Source organism: Zalophus californianus, chromosome 10 (genome assembly GCF_009762305.2).
Source record: "Zalophus californianus isolate mZalCal1 chromosome 10, mZalCal1.pri.v2, whole genome shotgun sequence".
NCBI lineage: Eukaryota > Metazoa > Chordata > Mammalia > Carnivora > Otariidae > Zalophus > Zalophus californianus.
Window position 1 is genome coordinate 87,947,896 of NC_045604.1, and position 23,282 is coordinate 87,971,177.

General features: G+C 44.1%; 1 protein-coding gene across 1 annotated transcript in view; it reads right to left on the bottom strand.

Moving 5' to 3' along the window:
• The window catches only part of DNAH3 (dynein axonemal heavy chain 3), a 175,669-nt gene that overhangs the window by 15,174 nt on the left and 137,213 nt on the right, over positions 1–23,282 (bottom strand). The window contains exons 48-53 of the mRNA XM_027612190.2: positions 22,069–22,234; positions 20,326–20,542; positions 19,056–19,238; positions 12,655–12,853; positions 7,447–9,588; positions 1,372–1,597 (exon numbers count right to left, since the gene is read on the bottom strand). Of these exons, the coding sequence (XP_027467991.1) occupies positions 1,372–1,597; positions 7,447–9,588; positions 12,655–12,853; positions 19,056–19,238; positions 20,326–20,542; positions 22,069–22,234 (3,133 nt within the window). The remainder of the gene's footprint in view (positions 1–1,371; positions 1,598–7,446; positions 9,589–12,654; positions 12,854–19,055; positions 19,239–20,325; positions 20,543–22,068; positions 22,235–23,282) is intronic.

Genomic DNA, 23,282 nt, shown 5'->3' on the forward strand with positions numbered 1-23,282 from the left:
TGTGCCTGTCCTCTGCACTCATGTATGTTATATTCCTGGATCCTGGAGGCACCTGAGGTAACGACTTTTGGGTTAGGACCGTAGTATAGAAGACCTTAATGTCAGCACGAATAATTTTTTGTTCATTGAGTGTGTCATTGACAGTATTTAGTCAACTCACCATCCCGAACTAGATAGAATTCCTGAAACTGATGGATCCCCCTTAAAATCTTCCATGAATTTTATATGAGTCTTTCATGAATACAATAAACTATGGCCTAATCTGGCTTTGTAAATAAACACCAAACACTTTCCTGTTTTGGGGCAGACATGACTAAAATGAAAATAACTAGCAAGCTTTGTGGCCTAGGACAGGAGTTGGCAAGCTTTTCCTATAAAAGATCAAAGAATAAATATTGTAGGCTCTGCAAGACATATGGTCTCGGTCACAACGGCTTCTAATGTGAAAGCAGTCAGTGTATGAATGAGCATGGCTGTATTTTAGTAAAACTTTATTTGTGGACACTGAAATTTGAATTTCATTTAGTTTTCATGTGTCATGAAATATTATTCTTGTTTCGTTTTTTTTCCCAACCATCTAAAAATGTATAAAGTTATTCTTAGCTTACAAGCTAAGCAAAACAGGTACCAGGCTGTATTTGGTCTGCAGGCCATCGTTTGCTGACCCTTGGCCCGGAATAAGAGAACATTTGAGTTGAAAAAGGCTTTGAAGTCTGTCTGGTTTATCTCATCCTTCTGTATATGCAAAAACCAAGGCCCAGTGTTTCCGGGCTTAAAGTTCACAAAAAACAAGTAGATGTTTCTAATATTGATTACAATTCTGCAGAGCCCAAGAAATATAGGATAGAGCAGCGTGGACAATGGTGTCTACACTCCAGGTAAGGTTTTTTCAACACAATTTAAAAAAAAATCAGATTTGCTGACATTGAATCTACCTTCCCAGACACATCTCATAGTACATCCCCCAACAATGTCTCACAGCATATACCCCACAGTCATAGAATAATGGCTCAGTGTTTCCTTCATACACACTTTTGCTTTTACAGATGCTGTCCCTTCTGCCTGAAATGTCTTTCCTGGCAAACTCCTATTCATCTTTCAAAACCCCACGTAACTGTCAGGCCTCTGGGCATTCCCCAACTTTCCCTTCCCTTTTCTGTGTTCCATGGTTCTTGTGTAAACAAGTACGGAAGATATTGCATGGTGTCAACATCACTTATCTGTGGTCTGTCTTCTGTTAGCCTGAGAGCTTCTTAAAAGCAGAACTGTGTTTGTTCACCTTTGCATTCCCAGCCACCAGCATGATGTCTGGAGCTCAAGGGTGGGGCCCAGAAACAGGCTGTTGGGGGGGTGGGCAGGGTGGCACCTCACCTGAATCTTATGTTAGTGCGTTCAGGAACAATCACCTCCTCACAGATCTTCTCCAGCGTGGGCATCCAGCTCGTGGCCAGGTGGCAGTTCTGTAACACCACCCAGGTCCCATCTATGATGGCAGTGTTGATCATTTTGGCAGCAATGGAGCCTTGGCCTTGGCCAAGGGAGATGGTCTGTGTTCTGGCACCTCCCATGCCAAGGTCGTTGGCAAACTTCAGCAGGCCTGCACCCAGGAAGAAAAGGGGGCTTTTGAAAAAGGACAGGCCAACTAAGACCATATTAACAATAACAATGCAGAAGGAAGGGTTACATCAAAATCACTGGCTCCTGTCAACTACAAAAAAAGCATCTCTATGGGGAAGCTTTAAATTTCTGGTAAGAGGGTAAAAGAAGCTACTGTTGATTCCTCTTTTGTTCTGAATACATAGACATTCTTGATTTAAAAAAAATTACATATACCAGAAAAAAATTCAGAGTCTGAACGAAAGAGAAATTCCCAAGTGCCAAAAATGAAGGGGGAACTCAAAACTAGAGAGGTGAGCACACAACCAAAGAACTAGAAACTAGTTTGTTACAAATGTATTTTACTAGAAAAATAGGCATGTGTATAGTGAAATTTCAAGTAAGTCTCTTTCACTTCTCTCTTCCTCAGAGGCAGCCAAAGTTACTAGCTCTTTGTGAATCCTTCCAGAGATATTTTATGCATTGAAGTGAATGCATATATAGAAAACTACATTTGCTGCTCTCATTTAGATCTTTCCACATCAATACAAGCATACCTCAGAGATACTGTGGGTTTGGTTCCAAACCACCGCAATAAAGTGAATATTGCAATAAAGTGAACAAATGATTTTTTTTTGGCTTCTCAGTACATATAAAAGTTATGTCTATACTATTCTGTCATCCATTAAGGGTGCAATAGCATTATATATAAAAAAACAATGCATTTACCTTAACTTTACAATATTTCATTGCTAAAAAATGCTAACCATCATGTGAGCTTTCAGTAAGTTGCAATCACTGATCACAGATCACCGTGACAAACATAGTAAGAATGAAAAAGTTTGAAATATGGCCAAGAATTACCCAAATGTGACCCAGAGACATGAAGTGAGCAAATGCTGTTTGAAAAGTTGCACCAATACTCTTTCTACCACCTTGGAGCCTGTGGAGCCTGCGGGGAAAAGGACTCCTTTTTTTTTTTTCTTTTTTTAAGAGTTTATTTATTTATCAGAGAGAGAGAGAGACAGGCAGGCAGAGGGAGAAGCAGGCTCCTTGCTGAGCAAGGAGCCCAACGTGGGACTCAATCCCAGGACCCTGGGATCATGACCTGAGACAAAGGCAGACGCTTAACCAACTGAGCCACCCAGGTGTCCCTGGGAACAGGACTCCTAAATCGACAAATACATCTGGAAGGCTGTGCTCCAAGGCTATTTTTCTCCCGAACCAGAGGGAGAAGACAGCTCTTCTTAAAATTGGAGGTGTTTATGCTCAACATGAAACTGAATTCTGTCTAGGCAAGAGATGTGCTTATGTGTATGAAGCAAAGAACAACACAGTGACTCCTGGTGGCAAACTGAACAAAAATAGAGTAATATGAGGAAAATTAACTCATGCTCATGGAAACAGTGGCATGGCTTGTGCCAAATTCTGAAGCAACTTTCCTGCCAAGGCCATTGGCCACAGAACCGTGTGATGCTATACCCCTCAAGGATTTAAACTGACTGAAAAGTAAATAAAGGTGTAGATTTGTTCTCTTTATTTTTTTAAAGATTTTATTTATTTGTCAGAGAGAGAGAGTGAGTGAGAAAGAGAGAGAACAAGCAGGGGGGAGAGGCAGAGGCAGAGGGAGAAGCAGGCTCCCCGCTGAGCAAGGAGCCCGATGTGGGACTCAATCCTAGGACCCTGGGATCATGACCTGAGTTGAAGGCAGATACTTAACCGATTGAGCCACCCAGGTGCCCCAATTTGTTCTCTTTAAAAAAAAAGAGGGGCACTTGGGTGGCTCAGTCAGTTAAGCATCTGCCTTCGGCTCAGGTCATGGTCCTGGAGTCCTGGGATCGAACCCCACATCAGGCTCCCTGCTCAGCGGGGAGTCTGCTTCTCCCTCTGCCTCTGCCCCCCTCCCACTCGTGTTCTCTCTCTCAAATAAACAAATAAAATCTTAAAAAAGAGAAAGAAAGAAAGAAAGAGAGAGGGAGAAAGAGAGAAAGAAAGAAAGAGAAAGAGGAAGGAAGGAAAGAAGAAAAAAAGAAGGCACAAACAGACTTGCTTGATGCAGGTTGCCACAAACCTTCAATGTGTAAAACAAACAAAAACAAAAAAACCACTGCACCTGCAAAGTGCAATAAAGTGGAGTGCAATAAAACGAGGTATGACTGTATGTACAGCAAAGTCTTATTCTTTTTCGTGATTACTCAGTATTTCACTATTGGAATATACCATATTTCATTTAACCAGTCTAGATGTTGGGAGTTTGTGGAGACATGACTTTTGCACTCATAAGAGACAGGGAGGCTGGAACTGAGACTTTTGCATACAGTTAGGATCCTCAAAGGGCTACATCTTCATGTGAAGGTGGCCAGAAACTGGCTACTGGTCAAGAAGCAATGTGGAAGCTCGTCACCTGGGTAGAAAGTAAACAACTCTCCACTGAGAAAACAACACACGAAGCCTTTGCCACATGCGGATGAATGGTGTGAGTTTATGGTACCCTTTGGGTGGGATTCCCAAATTGAGAAATTTCCCATAAAATTGATCCAGAATGGCAAAACCCCTGGGGCATCAGGGTTTGCAAATGCAAAGTTGTTCTGTTGGGGCACTTCTAAAACCCAAGGTATTATGAGACTCCCACGAAATAACACAAGCTTGCTGATTGTGAACTCACAATAACAAATTATAAACTACATGAGGAAATATATGACTATAAGGGATAGTCAGCACATAGAGCATTCAGAAGAATTAATACCCTCAAAGATTACGAATGGTCTCTTTTATGGACTGAATTGTGTCCCTTTCAAATCCATATGTTAAAGCTCTAATTCCTAGAATCTCAGAATGTGGCTTTATTTAGAGATGGGGTTTTGAAAGGGATAATTAAGTTAAAATGAGGTCATTAGGTGAGGTCCTAATCCAATAGCACTGGTGTCCTCATAAGACGAGGAGACTGGGACATAGACACACTCACAGAGAGAAAACCATATAAAGATGCAGGGAGAAGTTGGCCAAAAACAAGCCAAGGAAAGAGGCCTCAGAAGAAACTAACCCTGCTGACGCCTTGATTTTGGATTTTTAATCTCCAGAATTTGGAGAAAATAAATTTCTCTTGTTTAAACCACTGAGTTTTTGGTATTTGTTTTAGCAGCTCTAGCAGATTAATATAATCTCCAAAAAAGACCATGAAAGAAACACATCTAAAAATCATTAAAAGATGGACCACAAAGCATAATGAAATTCAGAATTCTGTGGAAAAAAAATACATGGATTTGGAATAAAACAAATAAAACTTCTAGAAATGGAAAGCACGGTCATTGAAGATAAAAACTCAAAGCACTGATGGAACGAACAGGGTAGACACAGCCAGAAAGAGCAGTAAGGTCTTCAATCAATGATCCATCTGGTAGCACCCAGATTGTGGTTTCCAAATGCCCTGGCCTCTGCCGAAAGAACTGGAGTTCCTTCAAGAAACGTCTGTACAAGCTGAGCCCAGAATACATGGTAATTCTATACAGCAAGGAAGCTATAAAAAACTACTGGGGTTATGTGAGAACTTTAGGTGTGAAGGAGCACCCACAGGCCGGGGACTGAATGACTTGAGAATCAAAAAGAATGATAAATAATAAGACACCGCCATGTTTGAAACAGCCACTATGTTAAAATCTATGCACTCATGGGGCGCCTGGGTGGCTCAGTCGGTCATTTGAGCGTCCAACTCTTGATTTCTGCTTGGGTCATGATCTCAGGGTTGTGGGATTGAGCCCCATGTCAGGCTCTGCCCTTAGCAGAGTCTGCTTCTCTCCCTCTGTCCCTCCCCCCACACTCTCTCTCTCTCTCAAATAAATAAATAAATCTTAAAAAAAAAAAAGAAAGAAAAATCTATGGGCTCACAATGGCTCAAAGAAAATCTTACCAGCTTAAGTAACTTTGCAGGTTACCAATTCATTAATCCAAAAGCTGAGAAATCAAGGAATGAACCAAACGTCTATTCTGCTGGTCCTTCTTGAACTACACACAGTCAGAGTAAACCAAAGAGATGATAAAGGAAAATTCTTCTTTATAGAAGAGTTCCAGCTACTAAATGTGGAAGGAGTGATAGAATTAAAATATTGTTTTGCAACCCTTAATGAAATAAGGGATCTGGGGAATAATTTTGTTAAGTTTGCTAAAAATCATCAGGTCGGTTGTTTCCAAAACATACTGGAATTATCCGAAAAGCTTATAAAACATAATGCCTGGGCCTCATTCACAAAGATTTTAATTTAATTGGTGGAGGGCATGGCCTGCACTTGGAGATTTTTCTTAAAGCCCTCCCAAGTGATTCCCATGGGCAGCCAAGATTAAGAACCATCATCACATTAAGTGTGAGGCCGATGGGGAGCTTTACAAGGGAAGTGGAATGGGGAGGTAGATCACACTGACAATGCCTGAGTCCCCTGATCAAATCTTAATCAGGAAAGACAACCAGATACAATGTGGTTCCTCGTGTGAGGTACTACGAGGGACACAGTAGCCATGAGGTCTCCTGGGAAGTTCTCCAAGCTGAATCTGATCAGGCCTCTAGCAGACAGATAGGAATATGCAACATAAGGCTTTGGATGTAACCCGCCTGTCATCATTTTACAGAACATACTCTGACCTTTCCTCCATTTTTCTTCTTTCCTTTTCCCAGTTTCCCCTCATTTCTCTTGTTTAAATCTGTCATGTAAAGGACATAGGGGAAAAGAACAAAGCTACTAGAAAGTGGCCATGAATTGATCTTTGACAATAACACTGTGGTATGGGAAAGGGTACCAGTTCATTTCAGCTTGCTCCTCTGACTTTCTCTGCGGGGCAGGGGTGCTGGCTTTGTATCTGGGTCGGGATAGATGTCAAACTCCCCAGCTTTCACAGGAGGATGGCAACCTTTGTCATTTGCATTTCTGGTACTCTTTCTTCATTCAGTAACAGAGAAAACTAAAGCTTTGAGATCCAACAGAACAGAAAACTAATCTATTCCTGTCAACAACTCATAAGTGTTAACATGCAATAATCGGTTTCTGGAAAGCTACACAAACTGGTAATGATGGTTACTTCTGGAAGGGTTAGGAGGAAGATGTACCTTTCACCCTGCATGATGGTTTCTCAACCTCAGTACTACTGACATTTGGGGCCATTTTGGGATAATCCTTTGTTGTGGGGGACTGTCCTGTGCAGGGTAGATGGTTAGCAGCAACCTCAGCTTCAATCTACCATATTCTAGTAGCACCCCCTAGTTGTGACGAAAAAAAAAAAAATGTTTCCCCACTTTGCCAAATGTCCCTTGAGGGGACAAAATGGCACTGGTTGAGCCACAGTTCTGTACTTTTCTGCATTGCTTTTTTTAAAACTCTACACAGTTATACACAGTATTAATTATCTAAAAAAATTTTAATTTAAAAATCAAAAGAAAAGCCTAACTGGGAGAAGCAATAGTCATAGAAAATGATTTAAGACAAAGATGATAAACTAACAGACAGCAGGCTTAAAACTAGCCCCGGTCTGGTCCTCACAATTTTTAGGAAAAAATGTGAATGACTTATCAAGATGTAAAAATGGGTGATTTCCACATTTCCGATTTCTCTTGAAAAATCAGGCGATCTGGCCATCCTGAGCTCACATTATCAGACGGCACAATGCTTGGGAGCTGAGTAGCAGCTGCTTCCTTTAGGTGGGAAAAGAAATCTTCAGTAGCCCCCTCTAGCCCCACCTGAGCCTGTTAATGGTCTGGCTTTCAAAGCATCTGAGTTTGAGATTCCTGCTATAAGGGACATGCTGTTGTTACCCGACCATGAATTCTGGGCCATTTATGTTCTTTATACAACATTCTGCCCTTACCTGCCATTGGGTCTGCACCCGGAGACAACACGAAAATCAACGGTACACAACAACTGGAATCACTGTAGGACCCTTGGAGATCAAATGTAGGGGCTTCGATGTACACATTGCCCATGTGTTCAGCAATGAACTCCCGAATAGCTGGAATGATTTTGTCAGGCCGCAAACATCGTAGGATCACCATCCTCTCCAATCCCTTAAGGAAGTTCCAAGATCCAGGGAAATTCTCCTTGTGGGGCCAAGTGGAGTCATAGATTAGCTTCCACTGCTCGGCATTTTGTTCTAAATGTTCCTTGAGGCCCTTCATTTTCGGCAATGCCGAGGCACGGACCACTTCTGCCCATGCCTTCTCAGACAGCCATTCAGGAGCTGGGTTGGGGAAGGGGTTGTCCAGGGCGACACCTCCAGTTAGAAGGAAATACCAAACCTCCTCATTAATTTGCTTTTTCTCTTTCATGATGCCGATGGTCAGGAGGAGGGAGAAAAGTAGCTTGTCCTTCTCAAACAGAGAGCGGCAGACATTGTTGTAGATGCTGAGGGTAAAATATTCAATGATGTACTCAATGCGAAGGTCCAGTTCTTCGCTCTTACTGCTGTGGGCCAGGGAATGCACGTAGAGGTTTATGAACCACGCCAGGGAGTACTGGTACATGGGCTCGATGTTGGCCAGGTCGGAGACACAGAAGAAGATGGTGGCAGAGTGGACAGCCACTGGCTTGTAGCCCATCCGAGTCTCATCGATCTGTGTTTCTGTTACTGAAGCAATTTCCTGTTTCTCAGAGATCTCTTCAGACAGCATTTTGGAGGAGGACAAAACTTTGATGGCAGTCTCGTCCTCGAGGATGTTGCCCTCAGACAGGGAGAGGACCTCCAAGATCTTATCTTCAATTTCTTTTAGCTGCTTCTTGTTCTTGGCACTTTCCACAATCAACTCATTCTTCTTCTCTTCCAGTTCTGGCTTCTCCTTGGCAGCCACGATGCCAAGGAGTTGATCTTGGAGACCTAAGGGTGTGATCATGAAGTTGAGGAGGCAGACCTTCATGGCAACTTCAGGGAGGTAATGTGGGTTCCTCAAACGGGTTGTGATGTATAACTTAAAATCCCTGGAGTATTCGATGATGTTTTCACCCAGCCTCATGTACTCAACCCCTTGCTGCCTGAATGTGGACTTGAGCAAGATGGGCTCAATAAAGGCGTCCAGCTCCTCTCCAACATTTTCTAGTAGGACAGGAGTGCCAAGCTGCAGAGCATTTTCCAGCGTCCTCACATAGGTGGCATCTGAGAATTTGATGATGGACAGCTTATTTGCTTTCTCCATGTTTTTGACCCACTTATTGGCCTGCCCCTGAGGGTCAATCATTAAGGCCCAGCGTCTGGAATTGGACACAATGATGCCATTGTCAATGGAGAAAGAGTCAATGGGCAGCCCAGCGATCTGCCAGGCACGGATTTTTACAGGATCTCCTAATGTGTTGCTGAGACTGAAGTCACTGGAGCCGGGGATGACCTTGTCTTTACACTGGGCCAACCACTGCTTCTGGCACCTTGTCCGATAATCCACAGTAAAGGCCCCCAGGTAAGCCACAGTCCCTGAGGACAACAGCACATCCCCTGTCAGATCAATATACCGGATCTCCAGCTGCCGGGCGGCTTCTGTCCATCTGTCCTTCTCTCCGCCAAGACCACTGATCAGCTTTTCTGCCCTGACCAGCTTTTGGGAGCAGATTTCAATGTTTTCCTCCAAGGTCTTTTTCTTGGTATTCATCTCTTCAAAGTCATCGTTCAGGGCCTGGAGGCGGTCTTCCACCAGCTTCAGTTCTGCTCGCTTCTGGTTCATTTTCTCCATCTGTGTATCTAGCTTCATCTCGGCCTCCCTCAGCCGCTCTCGTTTGGGAGCCACAACTTTGGCCACACGATCGTACACCTCCATGGCCCTCACCCATTTGCACAAACCTTCACAGGCAGATGACACATTTTTAATGACAGCTGGCTGGAAATCTGGGTGATCAATGAATCTTTCCCGGATCCGCTTCATGATCACTGGGGGGATGTTGTCTTTGTCATATGTCTTAAGACTCTCCAAGAATTTCAGATCTCCAAGAATCTTCCTTGAAACTCCCCAGTAATCTTCTATCATTTTACCTGCTTAGAACAAGAAATGGAGATTGGACTACTATTAAGACATTCTGGCTGAGACTTAAAGGCTTGCAATGGTTACTCCTATTTGGGGAAAAATCCAAGGTCCTGACAAGGATGTTTTGGGCAGGAAAATACTGTGTCTGATACCATAATGATGGATACATGTCATTATATATTTGTCCAAACACATAGAATGTGTAATACCAAGGGTGAGCTCTAATATACACTATGGACTCAGGGTGATAATGATGTGTCAATGTAGGTTCATCAATTTTAAAAAATGTTCCACTCTGGTACAATAATGGGAGATGATATGCATGTGTATGGGTTAGGAATATATGAGAAATCTCTGTACCCTTCTCTCAATTTTGCTGTGACCTTAAAATTGCTCTAGAAATATAAAATCTAAATAAAATAAAGAAAAATCTAAGCTTCTCACAGTGGTCCAGGAGGCCCACAGAACTCATCCACCTCATCTCTGCCTTGTTCCTTAGGCTTCAGTCATGAAGAACCTTCCTTCAACTCCTCAATGATCTTAAGTGCTTCCCTACTGTGAGCCCTTCACCTAGCCTGTAAATGGCATCTAGCTGGCTCCTAACCAGACTTCAGCTCTTTTAAAAGTCACCCCCCGGGTGCCTGGGTGGCTCAGTTGGTTGAGCCTCTGACTCTTGGTTTCGGCTCAGGGCATGATCTCATAGGTCATGATCTCATGGGCTGTGAGATGGAGCCCTGCATTGGGTTCCACACTCAGCAGGGAGTCTGCTTGAGATTTTCTCTCTCCCTCTCCCTCTGCACCTCCCACTCTCTCTTTAATAAATAAAATAAATAAATCTTTAAAAAAATAAATAACAGTCACTTCCACCGAGAGGTTTCCCTAGATTTCCATCACTCAGCTGGGCCACTTTATCCCTTCCACAGCATTATCTCAGCTGCTAGAATGTCCATTCCCTTTACAGTGTTTATGCAACCTATTTATGCAACTTTTTTTTTGGCTTCTGTTGTGTTTATTAGAATCTGGCATAGTGCCTGATACTCAGTTACAAATAAATATGTATCGAATGAATGTTGCCCCTTGTCCCAGTCATAGAGAAGGCAAAGGAGCCACGGGTATGTGTTTTGAATATTCCTTTTCAAGTCTGGGAGGTGGGCTGGATGGTACTCAATCAGTCCTTGTGAGTGAGGCAGTCTCAAGAGAAAGAGCAAGGGTGGGGAAGCAGCATGTAGGCTTGTAACTATACAAAAGGCTGTCCTTGGCCTACCCAGTAACAAAGCAGGGCCCTCATTCTCCTCAGCATCCATCCTGCTGCCTAATGATTGAATGAGCCTCGATCCCATCCCGGGGCTGCACCCCTTTTGCTCACATGCTAGAAATGAGTTGGAAGCCCTTTTAACTCACAGCATGTAAACACTTGCCAACCTCAGGCTTTTAAAAAAAAGTTATACTTGAGAAATCATAGTAAGTACAATAGGTCAGATGTGTTCTGTCTCTAACACAAGCACAGTAACCAAACAAATATTTCCCATGAAGGTTTTTGTCTGCATTCAGGAAAATGATCTGCTTCGTTTACATTCAAAGGTAATGAATTCAATTGCTCTTTTGTTCCATCTTCATGTTCTGGCTAAAATTCTGCAGGATAAATGAATAATATACACCATTTGCTTCAATTTTAAAATAAAAAAGGTGAATGGTGGTCCCTTTGCAGATCATCAATGATCCAAGAAGAGGATGAACTTTTGTGACCTTGGTCATGTTTTGCTTATCTTAGCCGTTCACCCTGGCTGCAGCTTAGATCATTTGGGAGCTTAAAAAAAAATACAGCTCAGGCTGTGCCCAAGACCAGTGGAGTAAGAGTCTCTGGAAGTGAAGGCATGGGCTTCAGCAATCTTTGCACTCTCTGGGTGATTCTAGGGTGCACCCAGGTTGGAGAAGGGCTGGGCTGGCTCATCCTTACTCAGCTGCTTCCCTAAGGGATCCTCCTGTGAAGGCCACTTCCTGCCCGTCCATTCCTGATCACCTCTGCATCTTCTTCATGGGGTTTGGGCTGGTTCTTGACACTCATCCTGGAAGAGGAAATGCTAGCCAATGGGAAGCAGGAGCCAGAGCTTTCTGAATGAGGGATCAGGGGTTTCCGAGCATTTCAGAGGAATAGCAGGACTCTTCCCAGGACAGGAGCATTCAAAAGGCAGGAATATCAGTGAGGCTGGTTTTTAAAGTCCTTGTTCAGTTCTAAGACACTGCTATTAATAATACAAAGTCCTACATCTCATTCAGATTTTAAGGAGAGCGAATACTCTACCTATTAATGCTTCTAGGTTCGGTTATAGGAGTGTCCCTCCCTGTCCTAATGTCTTCCTCCCACCTCAGTCTCTGCCTCCCTGTGCCCCTGTCTCTCTGCCCCAAGCTTCCGTTTCCAGCTCTTCTGTTCCCTCTCTCTGTCTGCCTCCCTCCCTCCTGACTCCTTGCTCGGTTCATTATATCTTTGTGTGCCCCTCCAGCTGTCTGATCTTTCCATCTCTCTGCAGTTCTGTCTCATTCTCTTTCCTTCTCTGGTTATCCATCAGTTTCTCTCTCTCTGTTTATCTTTCTCTAGTTCTTCCTGTCTCTCTTCCCAGCAACCACTCACTACTCTGTCAGTCCTTTCGTACCCATGACCTTCATTTTTTTAAAGACTTTATTTATTTGTTTGAGAGAGAGAGAGCGGCAGAGGGAGAGGAAGAAGCAGACGCTCCCGCTGAGCAGGGAGCCTGAGGAGCCTGAGGAGCCTGATGCGGGACAATGAGATCATGACCTGAGCTGAAGGAAGGCAGACGCTTAACCAGCTGAGCCACCCATGACCTTCATTTTTGTAATGATTTGCAGAGGCAGGGACCTTCACTAAGCTCAGCCTCACCTAAAGATGCCTGTCTTTCCCCTGACTGAGTGAGGAAGGTGAAGGCACAGGAGAGAGATGTGCGGATGAGCATGCACAGGCTTGGGGCAGGTGGGTGAGGGGCGCGGTACCCCTCCTGCCAAGGAAGAGCAGCCTGTGAAGGCCACTGAGGGGGAGTGGGGGGGGCGAAGGGGGTTACCGCTGCCGCTGGAGTCTGGCTTCCTCTCTGGTTTTAGCCCTTTCATGACGCAGATGCTCTCCATGACCAGCTTGACAGGGCCGGGTGGATTCTGCATGGACTTCACCAGCGAGATGTCTGCTGGGTTCAGGGTGTCCAGTGCAGACAGCGCGGCCTCCAGCGCTGGCATGGCCTCTGCCAGGTCCCCCTCACATTCATCCTGCGGGCAGCACGGAGAGGGAGTAGGGGTATGAGTGCCTGGTGCTCCACACACCCAGCACTCACTTCATAGAGGAAGCCGGGAGAGGCTCTTCCTGCCCCTCCACGTCCTCCCAGGATGGTGCCCCCTCCTGGAGTTCAGCACGGGAGGGTGGCTTTAACCGTTGAGTGGCAGCAGGGAGGTGTGCACGGACTTTTGGGGCTGTGGTTTTGATGTGATTTGTGATCTTAAAAAAAAAAAATCAAGCTTTGGGTTTTAAACAAATTCCCGAGATATATGCAGTGCGTAACTTCACACCCCCGGATCAAGGATGGATGGAGAAATGGAGGAAAGGATGAAGCCCGGGGGTTGAGTGACAGCTGGGAAGGGGGTTAGGGCAAGTTTGGGGAAGAAATAAGGCATGAGGGGTGGGAGAAGGTCAGAGATGGGGTGAGGGTTGGGATGTACTGTAGCTCAGAGATGAGGTAGGGGTAGAGTCAGGGATAAAGTGAAGCTTGGAGATAGGGTGGAGTTTAAGGCAAGAGTTTAAGGATGAGGAATGGGAACAGAGATTACAGCTGGGTAGTGAGCTCTGGGAAAAGGAGATGGTGCATGGTTTGTCCCTTATTTTTCATTCAAAGACAAAATTAATTCAACGGAATATTATTCAGCCACAAAGACAAAGGAAGCCAGACATAAAATGCCACCTGCTATATGATTCCATTTACATGAAATGTGCAGAAAAGGAAAATCCATAGAAGCAGAAAGTGAGTTAGCGATTGCCAAGGGCTGGGGAGGCGGAGCAATGAGGAGTGACTACTCACAGATCTAGGTTTTTTTGTGGGGTGACAAAAATCATCTGGAATTAGTGGTGATAGGTATACACCTCCGTGACTGTACTAAACACCTCTGAAATGCAACTTAAAAAGGGAGTATTAATGGAATGTGAATTATATCTCAATGTTTATTTATTTATTTTGGAGAGAGAGGGAGAAATGGAGGGGGAGCGAGAGAGAGAGCGGTAGGGAGGGGCAGAGGGAGAGGGCAAGAAAATCTCCAGCAGACTCCCCACTAAGTGGGGAGACCAAAGCAGGGCTCGATCCCACAACCCTGAGATCATGACCTGAGCCGAAAGCAAGAATTGGTTGCTTAACCAACTGAGCCACCCAGGCACCCCTCAATGTTTTTTTTTTTAAAGAAAGGTTAACATTATAAGATTTTAGAACTGGAAGGGACCTTATAGATTATTTAGTAGCCAAATTACCAAATTAAAAAAACAAAATAAAATAAATAAAGAAAAAACCCCCAAGTTCTCAGGAGGCAAAATGAGTTAGCTCGGGTCACAAAGCTCCAACTCTGGGCCCCTGGTTCCCACTCCGTGAATTCTCCATCAGTCGCCCAGCCGAACGAGTCATCACACCACCACGATCGAAGTGAAGCGTCACAAGAGAACAAGGATTCTTAGACAAAGGAGAATGTATGGAAGTCCACATCCCACAGGTTTACGATAGGCAAACAAAATAAAGGTGGGTTTCCCCTTACATCTGTGTGTACATGCATGTGCATGTGTATACATGTGTATATATCATGGATTCTTTATTTCAGGTTTTCTGTCTTTTAAATACACTTGCAGCAAAGTTTTGTTTGGCTTTATTATTTTTTTAAAGATTTTTTATTTATTTCTTTATTTGACACACACAGAGAGAGAGAGAGCACAAGCAGGGGGAGCGGCAGGCAGAGGCTGAGGGAGGAGCAGGCTCCCCGCTAAGCAGGGAACCCTGGGATCATGACCTGAGCTGAAGGCAGACGCTTAACCAACTGAGCCACCCAGGCGCCCCTTGACTTTATTATATTAAAGCAACACCCCTGCCCCCATGAACCCTATCAGATGTTCCCAATATCAAAATGGAATGTTCTGCTTCAGATGGCAAAAATCGTTCAATCCCAGGGGCAACTCGGTTTGCTCCCTCTTCCGTCCTAGGATAGGTCCCAGAGGGCAAGGCAAGAGGAAAAGAATTGAAACCAAAGCCTGCTGTTTCTCTCTTTCTTTCTTTCTCTTTCTTTCTTTCTTTCTTTTTTTAAGATTTTATTTATTTATTTGACACACAGAGAGAGACAGCGAGAGAGGGAACACAAGCAGGGGGAGTGGGAGAGGGAGAGCAGGCTTCCCGCCGAGCAGGGAGCCCCATGCAGGGCTCGATCCCAGGACCCTGGGATCATGACCTGAGCCGAAGGCAGACGCTTAATGACTGAGCCACCCAGGCACCCCGAGCCTGCTGTTTTTCACGGTCAGCTTCAGATAGAGTTTGGTGGCAGAGGAGACCAAAGGTATTGACTCAGCCATAGCTGTGGATTCTTGGTGGATTTCAATGATCCCAGGTGCCCACAGGTGCCATCAACTGTTCCATGTTCCTTTCCTATAATGTGCCAGACAACTAATGGCCCACACATGCTTCTTTTTTTTTTTTTTAAATTTTTTTTTTTTTTAATGTTTTATTTATTTATTCATGAGAGTCAGAGAGCTAGAGAGAGAGGCAGAGGCAGAGGGAGAAACAGGCTCCCCGCCTAGCAGGGAGCCCGATGCGGGGCTCGATCCCAGGACCCCGGGATCATGACCCGAGCCGAAGGCAGACGCCCAACCATCTGAGCCACCCAGGTGCCCCCACACATGCTTCTTGTCCTCCAGTGGCCCAGTAGTTCTGCTCCCTTTCCTAAGGGGCACGGCCTGGGTCCCAGCAAGCTTGTTTGTCAAGTGCCTCAAAAAGGCTCTAATTATAATATTATGGGAACAGTGATTCTCAACCCTGGCTCTGCCTCAGAGTCACTGAAGAACATTTAGGGCATCCTCATGGTCAGGCCCCACACCCAGAGATTCTGATTCATACAGTCTGGGTGAGGTCTGGGCACCTGCATTTTTCAAACTCCAAAGGTGGTTCTGACACATGGCGCTGTTGAGAAACTCCAGCTTATACTCTCGAAACACTGAAAACAGGGCAGGAAGGAATAGACTTCCATGCCCAGCAGGGGAATGGCTACTTGATGAGAGAAGCACTTACTTAAAATGGTCATTAAAATGATTATATGACATTTTGGAAAAACATTTGTGATACGATGTTAAGGAAGTAAAAAAGCATGATGCAAATTGCAATGATACTATGATTGCAGTAACATGAAATTATCCATGTGTATAGACAGGGGCTAGAAGGAAACTTGGAAAATTGAAAGGTGTTAAAGCTGAGTTCTTAAATATTCTTTTGTATGTGTTATTACCGTCATCATTTGTTTCTATGATAAAAAACATTATGATTAAAAATGACCCCTGGGGCGCCTGGGTGGCTCAGTCGGTTAAGCATTTGACTCTTGGTTTCAACTCAGGTCATGGTCTCAGGGTTGTGGGACTGAGTCCGGCATCAGGCTCCATGCTCAGTGAGGAGTCTGCTTAAGATTCTCTCTCTCCCTCTGCCCCTCCCCACCCTCTCTCTTGCTCCCCTCTCTCTCCCTTTCTAAGAAAAAAAAAAAAAAACACAACAACAACAAAAAACCGCCCTGTTGCTTAGCAATGTAAGGAACACCAGGGCACTTTGAAAGGTATAAAGCACAGTGCCCTCTGACGAAACACAAAAGTCAACTTTGAAGCAATTCTGGGCATCACTTATTACCCTCATTAGGGGGAAAAGAAATGATTCATTAGCTTAAAAAGAAATGACTGCTCTAAGCAAACTGCTGTACTTGGGAAGCAAGGGTCTGGGCCCTCTTTCTCTGCCAGTCTCCTCCCCATCCCTGGATGGATTCCACAAGCCTGGCTGAGCCTCTCCACTGCAGGAGTCACCACACCAGGGGCTCTCCCAGGATGTCTCATCTCTAGGGGTGGGAGGAGATTGGAGAAAATTACAGTCCTCATGTGGAGAAGGACTGTAACTCTGAGAGGTTCAGGGAGGGGTTCTAGTCCTCGGGAAAATTCAGAGCAAGCACAGCTTCTTTTTCCTCCCTGGATGCACCTTGTGACTCACCTCCAGGATGTCACTCCTGACACCCAGGGATGAGAGGGCAAAACGTCAGACCTCACCCTTGACACCGAAACCCAAGGCAGCAGTTTACTGCCCAGGAATGGGTGTGGTGGGTTGTCTCCATGTCACCTCCCGCATCCCTCCTGTTCCAGCGAGTCCCTGTTTGCCCCTGACATTGTGGAGCAGAATCCTGGGTGTGATGGTACTTACACTGCCCATTATCAAACGGGCAAGTCCACTTGGTTCAAGGTAAAGAACAACAGTTTTAGAGAATGAATGTTTGCCACTAAACTCTGTGTGTTGGACACATACTACAAAATTTACATGTTTTTCTCTTACTATCCCCATTTTATAGATGAGAAAACTGAGTTTCAGAAGGGGCAGAGCAAATACTGAGTCCTGACATGCCCAATTCTAGTAAAAAACCATGGAAGAATTGCAAATTCATGCGCCTGTTGGGGCCAGGCCTGTGATCTGAGTGTGGGAAGTGGGTTGGGTGGGGCTTTGTTGAGCTGGAAGCCACATGGGGCAGCATCTAGTCAATGCTGCTGATGGGGGCAACCCAGGAATGCAGGTCCAGTGCTACCAGAATGCTTGATTTTTCTTCTGAAGAAAAACTGAACATTCAGAATTTTTACTTGAAATCTCTTGATTTCTTACAAGTGGAGGATTATTTCAGATTAAAAAAAAAATACTGTGTGTGTCGCAGTGTAAGTATGCACTCCCTAGTTACCAGTTTGCCACTTCTGGAATAGTAGCCAAACTCAAGGGCTTCAGAATCCGAGAACTCTAGGTCTGAACCCAGATTCGGTCACTTGGTAGCCGCGTGAAGCTGGACAAGTCATTTAAGTTCTTGTACCATGATTTCCTTATCTGTAACCTGGGAATGATACCATGTGCTCCGCAGGGCTGTTGGAGTGATAAAAGGCAACATAAATCAAGGACAAGAGAATACAGTCTCCATGAGGGAAGGAATTTTGTCTGTCTTATTCCACTGCCTAGGAAGCACACAGCAAGCGTTCAATAAATATTTGTTAAATGAAGGATTACAAGAAACCAGCATGGTGCTGATAAGTAGTAGCTATTACTATCATCCTGGCATGGCAAAACACCCACTGACCACTGGATTCTGGTCTCTGGTGGTCACCATCTTTTATGGTTCCATGGGGCTCCTGGCTGTGCCCCTGGGACTATGGGTGAGCACACCTCTCTTATCCAGGGCATTCACTGTGTGACTCTGAGGCCAGGGATTGGACCCAAGGGAATCTATGAAAGGCCAGGTCTCAGGACTCACTGGAGAAAAACCAGTCTGGAAGACCTGTCCTTTTCAAGAAAGCACCCCATGACTTATTTATCCTAGAAGCCAGACACAAGCTACTCCTCACTCAAGCTCTTTTTTGAAGAATGGTCAAAAAGATTTTCTAACTGCTGAGCAGGGACAAGTATCTTGAGCTAAGGGCCAATAGCCTTGGATTCTAAACCCACTAAGTAGCTGTGCAACTCTGTTTGCCACGAAACTTCAGTGTCATTGATACCTGTCATTCCTAAGTCCAAGGCAGTCGTGACAGTCAAATGGAATTATGCAGTTGAAAGTGTTGAGAAATATATAACATCACATGAATGTTAATCAGATTTTCTTCTAATATCAGAATGTAGGTAAAGCCCTTCCCAGGGCTATTCTTTGATATAAAAATCACCTTCAAGTGAGGTCTTCTAGGTTCAACATTCTATCATTTGACAATGATTTATTCCACACCTGTAACATGCCAGGCACATCTGAGCAAATACATGATGGAGGTGAAGGAGACAGGCAGAGGAACAGTCAGTGCAAGGGCCCTGGGGTGGGAGAGTGCCTTTGTACTTCTCGGAGGAATAGTTAGGAGGCCAATGTGGCCAGAGCAGAGTGAATGAGGGAAAAGTAATGAGATGAGGTTAGATTATGTTTGGTCTTGTGGGCCTTGACTCTGAGTGAGATGGAGAATATGTGGAAAACAATAATTCTTCCTGGAGAGAGCCAGGTGTCACAGAGACCTGCTTCATCATTTACTAGCTACGTGATGCTTGGAGAGTCATCTGTCTTTTTCAAGCCTCACTCTTCTCTTCTGCAGGATGGGCGTGACCACACACACCCTGAGGGCTGTGTTAGGCTCTAGTGAGAGAATGGATAAGCCCAGAAAAATGCTGCTTCCCTCCCTTTTCCTCTTGGCTCTTTATACCTTGATTTCTTGAGCAATGGCAGCGGCAGCATTGGATTCTTTTTCATCCGCCTGCACCAGAAGTTTCTTGGCATCAGCTTCTCTCGTCTCCTCTTCAATTTTCACCATCACTCTGGCGGTCTCCTCAGACGTCTGGATGAGTTGAGGCTGGAGAGCAGTCAACTGTGCTTGCATTACTGCCACCTACCAAGGGAGGGGGGTGGGGGGGGGTCAGCCCTGTCAATGCCGAAAATGGCACGGTTGGCAGGAGTTGAAACAATTCTCCAAACTATCATAAATGCAGAAAATACTAATGATTTTACCATGGTACTGGGTATGCATTTGTTGGCTGGAGTTTCTGCCTTTGATCTTTCAGTCCTTAGTTACTGAGTTCATACTATGTGTTGTAAATTATCAAGCGCGGTGCTAGACACTAGACATAGAATGGTAAACTTAAACATTTTTTAAAAGGTACAGTTTCCTCCATGCTCTTGAGCCTAAATTTTAGTATTGGGAGCAGGGAGAGATAGAATAAAAGCAAGTTAGGGAAAAAAAAAACTTACTTTTTTTCCATAGTCAATGAAAAAAAACACACATGCCTGAGATACCTGGAATAAGAGGAACTTTGAAGGCCACTTTTCCCAAGAGTCTGATGCTTTCTAAAGCATTCCTGCCAAGTGGTGTTCTGACCTCTGTTTGAACACCTCTAATGGTGGAGAGCTCACGTCCTCTCAGGAGAGTTGTGCCATTTTTTAAATCCACTGGCCCTGATTCTACTTTCTAGGGCAGCTCAGATGCATATTTGGGGAGGGTTTCACAATCTTGCAACCACTGTCCCCAGCAAGCATGTGGGAGAAGCACAGCATGCTGGCCTGGTGAGAAGCACAGGTTCTGGAATTGTGCAGAGCTGAGTTTCAGTTTTGGCCTGATCACTTGCACTGGCTACTCACGAGGCTGCAGGTATGATCTTGGCAAATCTCCTGGTCTCTCTGCATCGTGGTGTCTTTGTGTGGAACACAGCCCATTTATACAGAAGACGAAACTGAGGCCCAAGAGGTGAGATAACACATTTGGGGTTCATCCATGATGAACAAAATACCAAAATCTTAAAGAAAGACAGAATCTCATAGGGCTGGGTTGAGGCTGAGGCAAGCAAGGTGAGCTCTGCAAGTATAGGAGTAGATGCTGTCTTTATATAGTGACCTCTTAAATTCTGCACCCGAACAAGAGCCTCACTGCATCCACCTAATCCTGGACCCCTTTGTGCCTGTTCTCTTGCGGCAGTGCTCACCTGTGAAGATGCAAACTCCAGTTTCTGCAGACCTGTCAGGTAACGGTTCCTCATCATCTCAACCTCATGCCTCTTGGTATTCAGGAGCGTCTTGAAGGTCAGGATCAATTCGAGGTAGGAGGTGGGGGTGACGTAGTTGTGTCTGCGAAGTGTGTTGTAATAATCAAGCGACAGGGTCTTCACACTCTCCTGGAAATAGTTGCACATGGAGATGACCCTGCCGAGGACAAAAGAATGGTTAGGCAGGGCCCAGTGTCCTCCAGAGAGACCTAGCATGGCTCTGGTCATAGGTGTGAGGATGTGAGAGGGTGCACGCTGACTATGGCCTGGTAGAGTCCCAAATTCTCAAAGACAGGTCAACAGAGCTGTGAGAGGTTTTGGAGAGGAGTATATTCTTACTAGAATGATTTTCAAGCAAGTAATTTCCATTTCTCATCATTTTGGGGAATCACCAGAGCTTAAGCAGGAGCTCTTAATCTTTGGCAGTCTGGTGAAGTCTCTGAATTTTGCAGAATAATGTTTCAAAATGCATAAAACAAAATATACTGGGTTACAAAAGGAAAGAATTATGTTGAAATCATCTTCAAAATATTTTAAAAACCAAATTTGTGATATGTCAGGGGTCAGCAAACTTTTTCTGGAAAGTAAAACTGTTCTACTATCTGCAAATAGTAAAAATCAATGGTCCACATGGTTGAATAGTAGTAACTACTCAAGTCTGCTGTTGTGTGGGAAAAAAATGGCATGGCTGTGTTCCAATAAAACTTTATTTATAAAAACGGGCTATGAATTGGACTTGGCCAGTAGATCATGCTTTGCTGACCTCTACATTAAATAATAAGATTGGGCAGCAGGTCTAAAACCTACCACAACTTTGAAGGAAATGATATACTGATGTAACTATAATGACCGAGTGAGTTATTAAGAAAAACACACACAACTGTGATTCCTGTTGTTAACAAGTCCTGCTAATCCTATACTGGGATTTACTGCCTACATTCATTATTGAAAGAAATTCAAAATACCAGTTGGATGTCAGTGAAAATGAACATATAATTTTTCTCCATTCATATTAAGTGATCCTCTGAATTCTGTTTATGAGCCTATGGACCCAAGTTAAGGGTCATCTGGCCGAAAGCATAAAGTTCAAAGTTCTTAAAATGGAATTTATAGCCATCAATATTCTGACCCCTACCTACTTCTTCATTTTCCATTCATTCATTTAATAAACAGTAACTGAATTATTGTACCAGGCACCTGCTAGACACTAAGGATATAGAGTCAGACAAAGCAGATGACATGACCACTCTCTTCACGGGGCACCCAGGAAGTCAACATTCTCATCTCTTCCCTTACTCTAGCTAAAATTAAGTGCACTTTTGGGGTTGTTTTTATCTGTGATTTATACATAAAAGACTAAGTTTTTTTCACCCTCATAATAACCAATTTTCATCCCTTTGGTAGCGTTGTCACCCTAATGAGGATGTATGCTCTAAAACTTTTGAAATAGCTATATTATTAGAGCTAGGTTCTCATAGCTATGACAATAGTGCATCTCCAGGACAATTCTGAACAATGAAATTTCATTCTTTTTCAGCAAAGGTGTTTTATTAAATATCTAACTAAATATGGTTTTCTATACAGAAATTGAGAAATCTTAAAACAATAATAACAATACAGCCAATATCTGGATTTTCAATTTGGAATATTTGGTTAGGGTACTAAAATGCAGCTAATGCTTACTCTATCCGAATATTGTCATCAAGCTCCACATCTTCCAGAAATTTGTTGGCTACCAACTCCAGGGCATCTGTGGGCCAGGACTGGAACCAATCAATTGTACAGCAATTGATCAGTGAAGGGAACATGCGCAGGCGGTTCCGGAAGGCATCCCCAATTGGGCTCATGGCTAAGGAAAAGCAGACTTGGTTAATTTCCTTCCTCCAAGGCAGGGAGCCAGGCAGTTCTTTCCAAGGATTCTGGTGGGTAAGGGGTTGGTTTCCTGTTGGTACTCCAGGGCTGTAACAGGAATAGTTATGATGAATGCCTGGGAAGCACAGGGGAATCATAGGATATTTTCATTCAACTTTGTGATGGGAATTCAGTATATTATTATAGCCTTCTGACTAGTCTCCCATGCCTATTGTTCTCCTTTCCAGATCTTTTGCATCACTTAGCCAGCATGGTTTGTGCCCTTTGATCTTCTTGCTCTATTTGTGCTGACTCAGACATAAGGGAGCCATGGATGCCCCATACACAGTTACTCATGGAAGTTGAGTGGGGTCTATTGGCTTGTTTCTGACCCCATCTCCATCCAAGCACAAGTTCTGGCTAAATTCCATACATTTTTTTATTTAGGCTCAATGTAGTAGGAGGAAGCATAATGCACAGGTGGAAATATGAGGAGGTCATTGTGGCTGAAGAAGAGAGAGAGAATGGGAAGCTTGGTTTGAGAGGAGAGTGGAGAGAATAAAGGGGACAGTATGGCAGGTGGCCTTATAAAACCATATTCCTAATGGAATTTTGGCATTTATCCTGATAGAAAGCATATTAAGTGTTGGTGTGTGTACACACACAATGATCATATTTGCAATACATGCAAAAAAAAAAAAACCAACCCATCCTGAGTCAGTGGAACAGAAAGGTCTGGTCTGGAATGGACAAGAGTGGACATAGAGAGAATAGTTAGAAGGTTGCAGAGGTGAGGCTGGGCAAGATGATGGCAATTTAGCTAATGCAAAGGTGGTGGGGATGGAGATAAATGGGTGGTTATAACAGAAAGCAAGGAACCAAAAATTGACAGGACATGGTATATGAGAGAAAAGTAATGAATATAACCCCTAGGTTTCTGGATAGATTGGGATGTCATTCACAGAGAGAAGAACTCCAGATGTGAGGCCAGCAGGGTAATGCACTAAAAGGAAGGAGAAGGTTCAGAGGAGAATTTAGAGAATTGA